A 15,510-nucleotide genomic window follows, 5' to 3' on the forward strand; every position below is an offset into this window, starting at 1 on the left:
TGCTTTGTGGCACTTGCCCAAAGGGATATCCTTGGGTTTGCCCCCCAGTTGTGCTGCAGGGGTGTTCTTTACCCCCAGATCCCCCCCCCAGCTCATGGGGGGTGTTCCTGCAGGGATGGAGAAGCCTCACAACAGCTTTACACCACAGAGCAACCTGCCGTGGGCACTGGTTTTGTGAATTCCCAACCCAAAACAACAATTCCCCCGGGAAGCAAAAGGCCTGGAAACAGCACCACAATCCCAGAAATCCCTCCTTGCTCCCTGTGTCCCTCAGCAAGGTGTGTTCTCCCACCTTTCCCCAGGGTGCTGCAGCTGATGAACCTGACGGATTCCCGCCTGGCCCAGGCTGGGAATGAGAAGCTGGAGTTGGCCATGCTGAGCTTCTTCGAGCAGTTCCGGAAGATCTATATCGGAGATCAGGTGCAGAAGTCTTCCAAGGTAATCAGTGCCCTTGGCTGGGGCTCCTTGGGGATCCAAACTCCAGTGATCCCTGCTTTTTTCTAAGGAAAACCAGGGGCATTAATGATTTTCTCCTCTCTTCAGCTGGAGATTCTTGCAAGTCCCATGTGCTGTGATTTCTAGATTTGTTTCCAAGTGTTATTTTTGAGCTGTTTTGAAATACCCACGTCAGGAAGGAGCCATTGGCTTTGGCTCCTTCTCGGGAGCTGAGAACTGGAAACCATAATTCAGTTTTCCCTGAAAACCTCTGACCACCTCAAACACCCACGGAGTTTCATCTCTCTCTTGCTTCCCTGGCTCTGAAGCGGAGATAAATCTCCCTTCTCTTCATGCCAAGGCAGTTGTAGGTGTACTGGTGCCTTGGTGCCTCTTTAGAGGTGTGATATCCTTGTTTTAAATGAAAAAAACCCACGGAGGATGGGAACAACATTGCTCCAAACTGGATTCTTTTCCTTTCTGATCACAACCTTCCTTCCCTACCCCGGAGACTTGGGGACTGCTGATAAGAGTTCCAGATAAATAGAGTAAGTACTGGGTGTAGTTGGAGGTGGAGGAGCATGGTTTTTATGCCCCCTTTTCCTTGGAAAACCAAGTGCTCCTGCTTTTATGTGCAGTGTCTGGACCTCCAAGAAAGAGGAGACAGCGATTAGGGGCGAGATCAGATGCCGAGATCTGGGAAATCCCGGAGCAAACACCTCCCAACATGGTTCCACCCAGGGAAAAACAACTCCTCTTGGAGGATTCCTTGTTTTCCTGGCAGTTTTTAACCGGGTGTTGTTCCCTCCCCAGCTGTACCGGCGGCTCTCCGACGTGCTGGGGCTCAACGACGAGACGATGGTGCTGAGCGTGTTCATCGGGAAAATGTAAGTGCTGCTGCCCCCCAGGCAGCCCAGAGCCCAGGCTCTGCTGCACCAGGAAAACTGCAGTGTTGTTGAGGGAGTGTTGGTCAGCCTTAAAAAAAAAAAAAAAGCAGCAAAAAAACCTAGGAACATCTGGCTCTCCTCGAGGGAATTACAGGCTTTTCTCAGGGCTGAGGTCACGCAGGGCGCCCAGGATTGGTTTGTCCACCACGCCGAGACACAAAAATAAAGCCACACGCCAGGAGAACGGATTCTCTTCCCAGTAAAAAGCAGAGGCAGGGAGGGGACAGCTCCCAGCACAGGTCCCCTGTGGTCACTCCACGATTGGCAGCCACGAGAGCTCTGTGGGGAGGCACCGGCGGCTCCTCCGAAGCTTTTCTTTGCCGCTCGGTCCCGAATCCTTCCCTTAAAAAAACTCTTCCACTCCCATCAACACCCAATTCGGCCTCTTCTCCAGACCCAGCCTGGCTTTTTGTCCAGCCTTTGGAGCGTTTGGAACCAACTGAGGAGCTGACACCCAGTGCCCTGTGCCTGGTGCCGAGCAGCCCAAAGCTCCCCCCGCACTCGTTCAGCATCGCCCCCGTTTTTACCTGCACGGGGCCTTGCTCATCCCACAAAGCCTGGCTGGGCAGCATTCCCGAGGGATGGAATGGCTCTCCTGGAAGAAGCAAGGGCTACTAGAATTCTGCAGCTGACAGTGGATGGTGCAGGTGCAGAATTGCATACGTCTGCATGTAGTCACTGCCGCAGAATTCTCTTACCCTTGCTGCAGAAACCAGCCCTGGAGTGCCCCAGAATTCCAAGGGCCTGGCTATGGGCCAGTGTAGCTTGGGACCCAAGTAGTGAAGATTATCTGAAGGATAATTTTCTAGTCAACCAAATGTAAGTACAGTGATTTTATACCGATCTTTTGTGGCTTGTGCTGTCTGTGGTCTCGGTGGAGGGTGGAGCTGAGCATTTTGGGGTGACTTAAACTGCAAGAATCCGCTGCCCAGCCCAGGGGAATCCGAGCAAACCCCCTCTGACCCATCCCTGTCCTGTTCCCTCTTGCAGCATCACCAACCTGAAGTACTGGGGTCGATGTGAGCCCATCACCTCCAAGACGCTGCAGCTGCTCAACGACCTCTCCATTGGATATCCTTTTGGGAAGAGCTGCTGGGGGCACAGGGATGAGGGAAGAGTGGCCCGGGAGCGAGTCACAGCTCCCTGAACCCCTTCACCTTTTGGGCAGTGAGAAAAGCAGGGTGTGTTTGCCCCACACCTCGTTGGATCGCAGTGGATGACTGGGATGTAGATTTTTTACATTTTGGATCATTGCTTCAGAGTTGACCACCCACAGCCAGTTTACAGCCTGTCTTCTGCTTTTCCACAAGCTCCAGGCAAATTTTTTTATGGCAGAGTGAACAAAACCTATCACTGCAGGTCTCTCCATTGAGGCCTTGGTTGCTCTTGAAACAAATGGAGGAGAATCCACAACGTCCTGAATAACACAGACACAATCCCCTTCCAGCTTTGCCCTGGGAGTGCTTTTGTAAGGATTTTGTAGGGATTCTCTGCTGCTTCCTTAACCCCCCTGCACGTACAGCAGCGTGAGGAAGCTGGTGAAGCTGAGCGCTGTGCAGTTCATGCTGAACAATCACACGGTGAGTCCTTCCCCCTCCTCCTCCCCCCTCTCCCCCCTGCCTTTGTGCAGCTCAGACAATCCCCAGGGGAGACACTGACACACTCTGGAAGTTTTCCTGGCTCCCAGGTGCCTCCCTGGTACCAGGTGAGCCTGTGGAAGGTGTGGTTTGTGTCCCACCTCTGTTGGGTTCTGAGGGGCTGTGATTTTGTGGCACTTAGTGTGGGAGGGCTCTGCTCTCCAGTCAGGCCAGACCCATCCCTGGAAGTGTCCAAGGCCAGGTTGGACAGGGCTTGGAGCAACCTGGGATAGTGGGAGGTGTCCCTGCCCGTGGCAGGGGGTGGAACAAGGTGATCCTTAAGGTCCCTCCAACCCAAACCATTCCATGATTGTGTTCCATGTGTCTGTGATGCTCCAATGCTGGAGCAGTTGGACACCCAGCGCCCCTTCCAGAGGGTTTTCAATGCCTGGTGGAATGAGGAGCTGCATTCCCTGAGCTTTTCAGGCATTCCCACGTCCTGCCCTCGGCCCAGAAGCTGAATTCAGTCTGGAATTGCTGTTTCCATGGAGAATGTGGGCAGAGTAGCTGGGCAATCTGCTCTCAGAGAGCTGCTTTAAGGCAGCCTGAAGGATCCCCAGCAGTAAAGGGGGAGATTCCATCTCTGCTCCAGAGATTCCATCTCTGCTCCAGAGGCAGAGCCAGACTTCCTGGTTCACCTGGGGCTGGGGAATTCCAGGCTGAGGGATGGCAGCGCTGGGATTTGCTGTTCCAGGCAGTGCCTGTTGCCCTCTGGTGGCCTGTGCTCCGGGACAGCTCCAGGGATCCCTGGATCCCGCTGCTTCCCATCAGTGCCCAGCCTGGGATCAGCTGGAGTTGGGATCCTCACCCCTGGCTCAGGAGCCTGTTCAGGGTGGTGGTTCCCTGAATTGTTGAGGTTGGAAAAGCCCTTTAAGACCGAGTTTGGTGACCAACCAGCACCACCACCACCGTCACCACTCAGCCACGTCCCCGAGTGCCACTCCACGTGTTGTTTGAACCCTTCCAGGGATGGACACTCCACCACAGCCTGTCCCGATGATTTACAACCCTTCCCATGACGAATTTTTTCGTGATACCCAACCCAAACCTCCCCTGGTGCCACTGGAGGCCTCTTCCTCTTTAACCCACCTGTGTTTTCCCTCTCCAGAGTGAGCACTTTTCCTTCCTGGGCATTAACAATCAGTCCAACCTGACGGACATGAGGTGTCGGACAACGTTCTACACTGCACTGGGGCGTCTGCTCATGGTGGATTTAGGTACCTGGGGGCTTTTCCTGGGAATCAGAGCAATATCCTGGGCTTTGGAAGCTGGGCCCTGCTTGTTTAGGGAGCTGTAAGCCCCTCCAGGAAAGGAGGCTGGAGTTGGAAAACCCCCCAAAAGAAAAAGGAAGGGAAGGAAGCTCGAGGGTGGGTTTGATGCCACATTGCCGGGCACAGGCCACCAAACCTGGGGCTGAATTTTTCCATCCTGATATCCCACATGTTTTCCTGACATGGCTCAATTTGTTCCAAGCCACTTATCAGTCAGATTTTGGCAGTGACAGATCACCTGGCTGGAGACCTCTGGTCCCTCTGCCTCCGGGGGAGTGTCTGGCACAGGACACAGGGATGTGCCATTTATTTTCTCCTGAATTCCTGGGTTTTTTTCCCCCTCTCAGGGGAAGATGAGGATCAGTACGAGCAGTTCATGCTTCCCCTCACTGCTGCCTTTGAGACTGTGGCCCAGATGTTCAGCGCAAACACCTTCAACGAACAAGAGGCAAAAGTAAGTTGGGACATTCCCTGTTATCCCTGTTCTCCATGTTCTCCCTGCTGTTTTCCTTAGGGACCTGGATGTTTTCAGAGGGGCAGGAGAGAGCAGTCATTTGTGCAGAGTGGGAGCTGCTCTCCCCTCTGGAATGGTGGGAGCCTCCCTTCCAGGGGGAATGGCCTGTATCCCTCAGGATCAGGCGTGGTTTGGGGTTGGAACAGGGAGATCACCTGCCACCATTCCCTCTGCTGGGAATGAAATATCCCAGTGGTGTCCCAGCTCCTGGCAATGGAGAAGAAGGACTGTCCAGGCTGGGATTGGGCTCCTGCACAGGCAGGGATTGCTGTTGGGATGGGAGGGAGGGAAGTGGAGCCAGGCAGGGATTGCTGTTGGGATGGGAGGGAGGGAAGTGGAACCAGGCAGGGATTGCTCCATGCCTGTATTTTATTTTAACACCTTTCCTTTCTCCACACAGAGAACTTTGGTGGGTTTGGTGAGAGATTTGAGGGGAATTGCCTTTGCCTTCAATGCCAAGACCAGCTTCATGATGCTGTTTGAGTGGATGTATCCTTCCGTTCCCCTAAAACTGCAGCCACCCCTGACTGCATCCAAATGTCCCATTTTCCCTGTGAAATCCTGCCTGGGGTTTCTCTTCACTTTTATGGCACTTGGTGTCCTGAAATAGGTTGGACTTGGCCCATCTGCAGCCAAGTGAACCTCCAAGGCTGCTCTGAGCTCAACTGCCGGGGTTTTCTGAAGGGCTCTGACCTATAAAACACAAAGGTTTCCCTGCCCTGCAGCCCAGCAGCACCAAAAGCATTTCCTGCTGTCCCTGGAGCAGCGGGATCCGTGGCCTTTGGGTGAGGAATCCGTGTCCTTTGGCCCTGTTAATTAAGCTGCTCTGCAAGGCTTGTGTGCAGCACCCAAAATGTGCCTTCTGATGGAAACTTTGCCCTCTGGAGAGCCCAGAAGTCCTTAGCTCTTTCCTGGCAGATACCCCTCCTACATGCCAATCCTGCAGAGAGCCATCCAGCTCTGGTACCACGACCCAGCCTGCACCACCCCTATCCTCAAACTCATGGCTGAGCTGGTCCACAACAGGTAGGAGCCTGGAAAGTGGCTGGGATTTCCTGGAATGCTTTGGCTTGGAAGGGCTTGGAAGGCTCAGCCCCTTCCCTCTGTGTGTGTTTGTTGCTCTGGGTGGGAGTCGCTGCCCTGTTGTGTTTTCTCTCCTTCGATCTATTTATGCTCCAAAAGCTGCCAGGGGGGACAGAAGAGGGGGGGGAAACTGGGATTGTTCAAGCAGGGAAGCAAATCCCCCAGCTCAGATCCCGTGGCTCCATCAGGCCGAGACACAATCAATAACCTCTGGATATTTTCATTCCCAAGGGCAGCACTGGCAGGTGGGGGCAGGAAATTTGGTCCCTTTTAAAAACCTGGCTTTCAGATGGACCTTGTTCCCTCTGGCAGCCACTTTGCTCTGGAGCCTCAGCCCTTCTCTGCCAGCAGAGAGGGACCTGTGACGCTGCTGGGATAATTCAGGAGCTGTCTAAGCTGGCATGGGAAGGTTGCCAGGATGATGCTCTGGCTCCCAGCCGGCTGAGCACAACCCTGTGGGAAGGGGCAGAGCTGTTCCAGGGACACAGGGTTCGGGCACAGGCCTTGGGGAGCTCTTGGGAATGCATCCTGCCAGGCTGCATCTTTGCAGCCGGGGCACAATCCCTGCTGGAAACCATCCAGGCATTTATTCCAGAGGTGAACTGGGCAGCTGGTTGTGGTTCAGTTGTCAGGCTGAGTCACTGCAGGGGCACAAGTGCCAAGCTGGGACTCACTGGTGCTGCCCTGAATAGGGGCCAGTCAGGCCGGGCTGCAGGGCCTTCCAAGAGGTTGTGTTTGGGAGCAGTATCCCAGTGACTGATTGATTTCCAGCCTCAATCCCATAATATTCCTGACATCTGAGAAATACAGGGCCTTTCTTCTGCCACAGCAGAGCTCCTCTGGCCCCGAGTGCCTGTGTCCTGTGTGGTGTTGGGATTTCCTACCAGGGCAGGGTGGGATCTCAGGGAGCATCCAGGAGTCCCAGAACCAGCAGCTCCTGCACTGGTGGCTCTGGTTTTGCTCCCAGCTGTGTTTGAGCTGCACTTTCCAGTCCCAGAGTGGTTTGGGTTGGAAGGGACATTAAAGTTCATCCTGTTCCACCCCCTGCCACGGGCAGGGACACCTCCCACTAGCCCAGGTTCCTCCAACCTGTCCTTGGACACTTCCAGGGATCCAGGGGCAGCCACAGCTTCTCTGGGAATTCCACTCCAGCCCTCCCCACCCTCACAGGGAGGAATTCCTTCCCGAGAACCATTCCCTGTGTCCTACCCCTCCATCCCTTGTCCCAAGTCCCTCTCCAGCTCTCCTGGAGCCCCAGGGGCTCTCAGGTCTCCCTGGATCCTTCTCTCCTCCAGGTGAACCCCCCCAGCTCTCCCAGCCTGGCTCCAGCCCTGGGATGAATCCAGCGTGTCTCTAACCATTCCCTGTGTTTCCCTCAGATCCCAACGGCTGCAGTTTGACGTGTCCTCTCCCAATGGAATCCTGCTCTTCCGAGAGACCAGCAAAATGATCACGACCTACGGTGAGTGGCCCCGGGTGGGATCCAGCAGCCTTGGGCTACCCTGGACTCCCCCATGGCTTGGGAAGGCTCCAGGAGCCAGGCTGGGGAGCAGTGCCAGGTGGATGCTTGGATACAGGGAGATGGTGCTGCTGGAAGCATGGGGTGGCCAGGCAAGGAGAGGGAAACAAGGAAACAGGAGCCAGGCTGGGCCCCTGCGAGGGTGACACCATGGAGAACGTTCCTGTCCCCACAGCAAAACACACTGAGTTCTCCTGAAAAATCACGGAATGGTTTGGGCTGGAAGGGACCTTAAAATCATGGAGTTCCACCCCCTGCCATGGGCAGGCACACCTTCCACTAGCCCAGGTTGCTCCAAGCCCCATCCAACCTGCCCTTGGACACTCCCAGGGATGGGGCAGCCACAGCTTCTCTGGGAATTCCAGCCCAGCCCCTCCCAGGGAGGAATTCCTTCCTAATATCCCCTCTAAATTCCCCCTCTGTCAGCTTAAGGCCATTCCCTTTGTCCTGTCACTCCATGGCTTTGTGAAATCCCAGAGGAGCCACACTTTTCACTGGTACCAGTCTCCCTAACCCTCACCTGGGGGACAAATCCTTGGTGGCCTCAGCCCTTCCTTAACAGCTCCGCTTGGGTTTTCCTGCCCCCCTGGAGTGGGGAGGCTTTGGATGCAGTGCTGGAACGCTGACCCCGCTTCTGTGCCGTGCAGGGAATCGCATCCTGACGCTGGGGGAGGTCCCCAAGGATCAGGTCTACGCCCTGAAGCTCAAGGGCATCTCCATCTGCTTCTCCATGCTGAAGGCAGCGCTGAGCGGCAGCTACGTCAACTTCGGGGTGTTCCGGCTCTACGGGGACGACGCCCTGGACAACGCCCTGCAAACCTTCATCAAACTGCTGCTCTCCATCCCCCACAGCGACCTCCTGGTGAGCATCACGCTGGGAACACCCCAGGGAGGCAGGGCTGGGAGGTTGGGTGGGAAAGGGATCGAGGAGAGAAGGGGACTCGCGCCCCTGGAAGGGGCCGGCGGGGAATGGCAGCTCCTGGAATGTGCAGCAGCGGGTCCTGGGTGAGGGGTGTCACCTCCCCACCCAGATAATTCCCCAGGTTTGGGTTGGAAGGGACCTTAGAAATCATCCCATGGGCAGGGACACCTTCCTCTAGCACAGGTTGCTCCAAGCTGCCCTTGGACACTTCCAGGGATCCAGGGGCAGCCACAACTTCTCTGGGAATTCCATCCCAGCCCCTCGCCACCCTCCCAGGGAAGAATTCCTTCCCAGTATCCCAGATGTTAAATTTTTGGGTGACTTGGCACCTGGAGAGGTCCAAGTTTCCTGTGGGAAAACAGCAACCAGTGGGAAAGAGGATTTAATAGACCAGAGTTGGGAACCTGCTGGATGTGGAATGGTTTTGTTGAGGGAGAAGGAAGGGGGGGGAAAAATCTGTTTGCCCATAAATATGCTGGAAGAGGAGTTGGTTTGTTCTTTCCAGGTGATTAATAAAGGGTTGGGTCTAGAAAGCCTCAACTGATGGTTCCAGGGTAACCATGAAGACTTAAAACTCTTCCTCTCCTCCTTTCCCTGCAGGATTATCCCAAGCTCAGCCAGTCCTACTATTCCTTGCTGGAAGTTCTTACCCAGGACCACATGAACTTTATAGCCAGTCTGGAGCCTCATGTAATCATGTATATTCTCTCTTCCATTTCAGAAGGTCTCACTGCACTAGGTAATTCCTCCTGCTCTCTGTTGTGTTTTCAGGGATTTGGTTTGGAAGTGGAGAGAGAGAGATTTGGGAGAGTTTCGGGATAACAGATGGAATATCCCTTGTGAGAAGGGGTGGAGGAGTTTCCCCTCTGTTAAAGGTGGAATGTTAGAGAGAGGGAGGGAGAGGTTGGAGCAGGTGACCCCAGCACTGGTCCCTTCCATCCCTGTGAATATCATGGAATCATGGAATGCTTTGGGTTGGAAAGGACCTTAAAGCCCATCCAGTGCCACCCCCTGCCATGGGCAGGGACACCTTCTACCAGCCCAGGTTGCTCCAGCCTGGCCTTGGACACTCCCAGGGATCCAGGGGCAGCCACAGGGAAGAATTCCTTCCCACTCTCCCCTCTATCCCTGCCCTCTGGCAGTGGGAAGCCATTCCCCTTGTCCTGCCCCTCCAGGCTCTTGCCCAAAGTCCATCTCCACCTTTCTTCCAGCTCTTTCCAAGCACTGGAAGGCCACAATTAGGCCTCCCTGGATCCTTCCCTTCTCCAGGCTGTACATTCCCAGTTCTCCCAGCCTTTCTTTAGCCTCACCCCAGGGAGGAGGTTTCTGACCCCTTTGGGATTGGGGCAGTTTTTGCTCCTCAGACCCCAAAAGGCCCCCGAGAAGCGTCGCTGTTCCCCTGGGAGCCTTTCCAGCAGCATCCCAACATTCCCGCTCTCCCTGTTCCTGCAGACACCATGGTTTGCACGGGCTGCTGCTCCTGCCTGGACCACATTGTCACTTATCTCTTCAAGCAACTGTCCCGCAGCACCAAGAAGAGAACGACCCCCCTGACCCAGGAGAGCAACCGCTTCCTGCACATCATGCAGCAGCACCCCGAGATGATCCAGCAGGTAATTCCCGAGCCCTGGAACCTCACCAGCTCCCTGAATATTCCCAGCATGATGTCACACCCTGCTCTGCAGCCCCCAGGGTTTTCTGGAATAAACAGGGTGGGTTTTTTTGCTGTCCCACACAGTCCTCGTGGGGTAGGTGTGATGCCGTGGGATTCCAAGCCCTGCTCCAGGGATGTGGTTGTCCCCTGTGCAGGGAACACCATTTTGGCCTTTCAGATTAGCCAAAAAAGTGAGCTTTTGGCTTTAAGAGAAACACAGCTCTGGTGTTCTCCAGCCTCACTCACTGGGACTTGTCAAAGTGTCAGCACAACTCCCACGTGGAAACAGGGAATATTGGGATATTGTTCCACCCTTGCTGGTGGATCAGGTGCCAAGCAAAGCAGGCTTTTTTGGGGGCTAGAGACTGTATTTTCTGAGGCTAAAAAAGAGAAACTGCATCTTCCAGCCCAGCTAGGCTGGATCCTGGCCTGAGCCTGAGGAGGCTGTGGAGGGAAAGGCAGGGAAGGGTGAGAGGAAATTCCTCAGGGCATTCAGACATTCCCTTGTTTAGGGAAGATGAGACAATACTCCCTGGCTGCCTTGGGGCAGGATGGGATGTGTTGGGAATCCAGCAGTTCATGGAGGCTCCAGCTCCTCCCACGATGGGATGGGTTAATGTTGGACTCATGGAATGGTTTGGGTTGGAAGGGACCTTAGAGCTCATCTCATCCCACCCCCTGCCACGGGCAGGGACACCTCCCACTAGCCCAGGTTGCTCCAGCCTGGCCTTGGACGCTCCCAGGGATCCAGGGGCAGCCACAGCTTCTCTGGGAATTCCATCCCAGCCCCTCCCCGCCCTCGCAGGGAGGAATTCCTTCCCAATATCCCATCTAACCCGACTCTCTCTCAGTTTTAAGCCATTCCCTGTTGTCCTGTCACTCTGTGCTCTTGCAAATAGCCTCCAAGGTGTTTCCCACCCCAAATTCTAGGATTCCCTGGCACTCAGGGCTCTGCACCCCTGAGCCCCCAGCCCTGGGGGTGCCTTGCTGCTCCTGGGCCGTGCTGGGGAGGGAGCTGGGATGGGCAGGGCTGCTCTCAAACCCCATTTCCCTCCTCCAGATGCTCTCGACAGTGCTGAACATCATCATCTTCGAGGACTGCAGGAACCAGTGGTCCATGTCCAGGCCCCTGCTCGGCCTCATCCTGCTCAACGAGAAGGTAACGGAGCCAGGAGGGATGGCAGGGCTTGGCTGGGGCTGAGGGAGCAGCAGATGGTTGGGAAGCCTTGGAGAGAGCACGTGCCAAGGGAAGGGTGTCCAGCCCTCCCTGCACACCCTCGGAGCTGAGCAATCCAATCCCCTTCCCCTCAGAGCCCCCCGAAGAGCTGTCACACCTTCCCTCCCTCCTCCCAGGAGCCCCCTGTGCGTGTCCTGCCCCGAAGCCGAGGTCCCCTGGGAACTAACCCATCCTTCTCCTCTCTTCCCAGTATTTCTCTGACCTGAGGAACAGCATAGTGAACAGCCAGCCCCCGGAGAAGCAGCAGGCCATGCACCTCTGCTTCGAGAACCTCATGGAGGGCATCGAACGCAACCTGCTGACCAAGAACAGGGACAGGTCAGTGTGGGGCTGGGGCCTCCTGCACAGCACAGCACTGGAGCAGCTTTTCCAGGACATTCCTTCGTGGAAAGGGTTGTCCAGGGCAGTGGTGGAGTCACCATCCCTGCAGGGATTTCCCACATGTGGGGGTCTGGGCTTGACACTGCTGGGTTGAGGGTCGGGCTTGATGACCTCAGAGGGCTTTTCCAGCCTCAGTTCCACGATTCCATTTTAGGGAATCAGGGCAGAATTTTTTGGTTTTTTGGTGTTTTTTTTCCCCAAGGCTGACCAGGCAGTGTTTAAATTAATTGGCAGTGCTTAATGATCCTTTTCTCAGCTGGGTTTCAATAACCTGCACTGCTCAGGGTTATTACAGAGGGCAAACACGGCACCAGCAACCCAAAAATGCAGAGTGGCTTCAGGCTGCAAGGCAGGGAGAGGGGCAGGTTTCCAAGTGCCCAGCTCTGCCTTCAAACACTTCATATCCCACTGCTTGGTTTGGGGCTTTGGGCTGCAGGCCACGTGTTTTTAATGAGTTCTTTGGAGGTTCAGTTTTCATCACGTTCATCGGGGCAGGTTCCTTCTCACGAGCTCGGGGGTGGAAATGGGTTGTTCTGAAATAACTCTGCAGGTACAGGGTGAGGAATTGGGCTGCCCTGGAAGTGCTTTAGCACCCAAAGGAGGGCACTAAGATGGGGAAGGGCCTTGAGAGGGGCTGTGTGAGGAGTCTGAGGGCACTTGGTGTGTTCAGCTGGAGCAGAGGACACTGAGGGGAGACCTCAGTGCAGTTCCAACTTCCTGGGCAGGGGCAGAGGAGGGGCAGGGACTGAGCTCTGCTCTGGGGGACCAGGGACAGCACCCAGGGAATGGCTGGAGCTGTGTCAGGGCAGGCTCAGGTTGGATCCCAGGACAAGGTTCTTCCTTGGTTGGGCACTGCCCAGGCTCCCCAGGGCAGTGGGCACAGCCCCAAGGCTGCCAGAGCTCCAGGAGGGTTTGGATGCTTCCCTGGGGCACAGGGTGGGACTTCTAGGGATGGTCCTGTGCAGGGCTGAGGGTTGGACTGGATGCTCCTTTGTGAATCCCTTCCAACTCAGCATATTCCATGATTTGAGAGCTCAGGGATTGTTTGGATGCTCCTCTGGGGCACAGGGTGGGACTTTTAGGGCTGGGCCTGTGCAGGGCTGAGGGTTGGACTCACTGCTCCCCGTGGGTCCCTCCCAGCTCAGGATATTCCATGATTTGAGAGCTCAGGGAGCATTTGGACGATCCTCTCAGGGCCAGGGTGGGATTTTGGGGTGTCCTGGGCAGGAGTTGCACTCACTGTTCCCCATGGGTCCTTCCCAGCTCAGCATATTCCATGATTTGAGAGCTCAGGGAGCATTTGGATGATCCTCTCAGGGCCAGGGTGGGATTTTGGGGTGTCCTGGGCAGGAGTTGCACTCACTGCTCCCCGGGGGTCCCTCCCAGCTCAGGATATTCCATGATTTGAGAGCTCAGGGAGCACTTGGATGATCCTCTCAGGGTCAGGGTGGGATTTTGGGGTGTCCTGGGCAGGGATTGCACTCACTGCTCCCCGGGGGTCCCTCCCAGCTCAGGGTATTCCATGATTTGAGAGCTCAGGGAGCATTTGGATGATCCTCTCAGGGTCAGGGTGGGATTTTGGGGTGTCCTGGGCAGGGATTGCACTCACTGCTCCCCAGGGGTCCCTCCCAGCTCAGGATATTCCATGATTTGAGAGCTCAGGGAGCATTTGGATGATCCTCTCAGGGCCAGGGTGGGATTTTGGGGTGTCCTGGGCAGGGGGGTCCCTCCCAGCTCAGCCCTGCCGTGATCCCTGTGCCCGAGGGGGTCCCTGAGTGCCCTGCCTGCCCCCCCAGGTTCACCCAGAACCTGTCAGCGTTCCGGAGGGAGGTGAACGACTCCATGAAGAACTCGACCTACGGCGTGAACAGCAACGACATGATGAGCTGACACCTCCCTCCTCCAGCTGTACAGAGCAGCATCTCCTTGGCCTGGCCCAGAGGGGTTTCTGATGGAAAGAAAAGAGGCCCTTCCTAATCCCTGCCCTTCCCCAGGGCTGGATTGTGGATCCCACGTCCCCGAGGGAGGAGGGAGCAGGAGGTTGAGAGCTCTACCTGGGCAGGTGCTTCTGTTTTCCGTGGGGTTAAAAAATAAAAAAAAAAAAAGGGGGTGGAAGGGCATAATCCAGGTGCAAGAATCCGATGTCTCTCCCTACCCCTGGATGTGGAAACGCCAGCGCTCTGCTGCAGCCTGCCTTGTATAAAACATGTACATTTTTTCATAACATTTTGAACAAGGTTTATATTGACTCGAGTTTAAAAAAAAACGACAAAAAAAAAGGACAAAAAAAGAAAAAAAAACAACAAAAAAAAAAGAGGAAAAAAATAAAAAAAAAACCACACACACACACACAAAAAACCTACACAAAATGACAACAAAAAAAAAAAAAAACAAAAATACAGTGTGATTGAAATTTTTACAGAGTCCTGGTGCACCGGTGCTGGCGTGAGGGTTGTGTATGAGAGTGAGGAAAGTGTGGCCTGAAGCTTTACTGGGCGAGGGGGTGGCTGTGTGTGAAAGTGCAGAGAAATCTATTTAGTGACAGTAGAGAGAGAAGCAGGAAAAAAAAATTAAAAAATTAAAAAAAAAAAGATACAAAAAAAAGGATTAAAAACAAAAAAACAAAAACCACGGCGACGAAACCCGACAAAAATTTAAAAAAAAAAAATTAAAAAAAAAAACAAAAAACAAAAACAAAACAAAGAGAAAAAAAAAAGAGGCATTGTAAAATTCCAAAATGTATATTTTTTCTTATTAAGCCCCCCCTTGAAATCACAATTTCCCCCGGTCTCTCGCCCTTGTTATTGGGAACTCGAAGCCATGGCGTGACCCTCCGTTCGTGCTTGCTCGTGGGTGTCTCTCCTGTCCCCCCTCTGGAGCAGTAGCCCCTGTCCCCTCCCAGAGCCTCCCCTCCTCCCCCACTTCTGTTTTATCCCCCCTTCCGCCCCCCAGCGTGAGCAGGAGCTCAGGGCAGCACAGGGAGGCTTCTGAATAACAAGGTTTTGCCCAGCATGAAGTGTTGAACCCCCCTGGGGAACGAGCCAGTTCTTCTCCGAGTCACCACCAGAAACGTTCGGGATATAAATCGATAGAAAAATTGACTTAACAGAGGAAAGCTGATGGGGGAGGGAACCTGTTTGCCTTGTATTTTCCCACTATTGTTGCTGCTAGTCGTGTGCATCCTCTTGCTCAGCTCTACCCACAGACACTCGTCCTTAGGGCTTCAGTTTTATTTCCCAGACACCACCTACTCTTTAATTTTATTTTCCTTCTTCTCCCCCTTCTTTTTTTTTTTTCTTTGTTTGTTTGGGTTTCTTTGTTGATTTTTTTTTGTTGATTTTTTTTTTTTGTTTTGTTTTGTTTTTTAAGATTTTGTTTGTTTTCTTTCCTCTGGCGATTGTGTGTTGGGTCCCTTTTTCGCGTGAGCAGATGCTGGTTGACTTGTCAGGGTGTTTGCTGCAAACAGTGTAAGCATTGTGACTGCAAATAAAACTTCAATGGTTTCTACTGACCACGTGTCTGGCACCCTCAGTTCCCCACCACCACCCCTGCACCCAAAAACCTCCCCTGCAACCCCAAGATCTCTCCCTGCACCTTGTTTTTACCCAAAATCTCCCCTGGAGCCCCAAGAGCTCTCCTTGCACCCTGTTTTCACACAAAACCCCAAAATGTCCAAAAGAGCCACAAGATCTTCCCCAGAACCTCAAGATCTCCCCCTGCACCACAAGTTTCCCCCTTGCACCCCAAAAACTCCCCTGCAGCCCAGGATCTCCCCCTGCATCCTGGTTTTACCCAAAATCTCCCCTAGAGCCCCAAGATCTTCCCCTGCACCCTGAAATCTTCCCCTTGCACCCTGATTTTCCCCCCCCCTGCACCCCAAAATCTCCCCTGGAGCCCTGACATCTCCCCA

The 15,510-nt window shown here is 54.3% G+C and overlaps 2 protein-coding genes across 3 annotated transcripts in view; both read left to right on the top strand.

Moving 5' to 3' along the window:
- Positions 1-15,111, top strand: part of XPO7 (exportin 7) — a 42,732-nt gene extending 27,621 nt beyond the window's left edge. For both annotated transcript variants that reach the window (XM_064637858.1, XM_064637856.1), the window contains exons 14-28: positions 303-438; positions 1,249-1,322; positions 2,373-2,453; positions 2,899-2,962; positions 4,128-4,236; positions 4,638-4,744; positions 5,205-5,293; positions 5,723-5,830; positions 7,267-7,349; positions 8,054-8,268; positions 8,929-9,067; positions 9,781-9,941; positions 11,043-11,141; positions 11,410-11,537; positions 13,397-15,111. In XM_064637858.1, coding sequence (XP_064493928.1) covers positions 303-438; positions 1,249-1,322; positions 2,373-2,453; positions 2,899-2,962; positions 4,128-4,236; positions 4,638-4,744; positions 5,205-5,293; positions 5,723-5,830; positions 7,267-7,349; positions 8,054-8,268; positions 8,929-9,067; positions 9,781-9,941; positions 11,043-11,141; positions 11,410-11,537; positions 13,397-13,490 — 1,687 coding nt within the window. In that variant the 3' untranslated portion in view covers positions 13,491-15,111. The remainder of the gene's footprint in view (positions 1-302; positions 439-1,248; positions 1,323-2,372; positions 2,454-2,898; positions 2,963-4,127; positions 4,237-4,637; positions 4,745-5,204; positions 5,294-5,722; positions 5,831-7,266; positions 7,350-8,053; positions 8,269-8,928; positions 9,068-9,780; positions 9,942-11,042; positions 11,142-11,409; positions 11,538-13,396) is intronic.
- Positions 13,742-15,510, top strand: part of NPM2 (nucleophosmin/nucleoplasmin 2) — a 3,422-nt gene continuing 1,653 nt past the window's right edge. Inside the window, exon 1 of the mRNA XM_064637848.1 lies at positions 13,742-13,808. Within this exon, the coding sequence (XP_064493918.1) occupies positions 13,742-13,808 (67 nt within the window). The remainder of the gene's footprint in view (positions 13,809-15,510) is intronic.

This window comes from Pseudopipra pipra, chromosome 28 (assembly GCF_036250125.1).
Source record: "Pseudopipra pipra isolate bDixPip1 chromosome 28, bDixPip1.hap1, whole genome shotgun sequence".
NCBI lineage: Eukaryota > Metazoa > Chordata > Aves > Passeriformes > Pipridae > Pseudopipra > Pseudopipra pipra.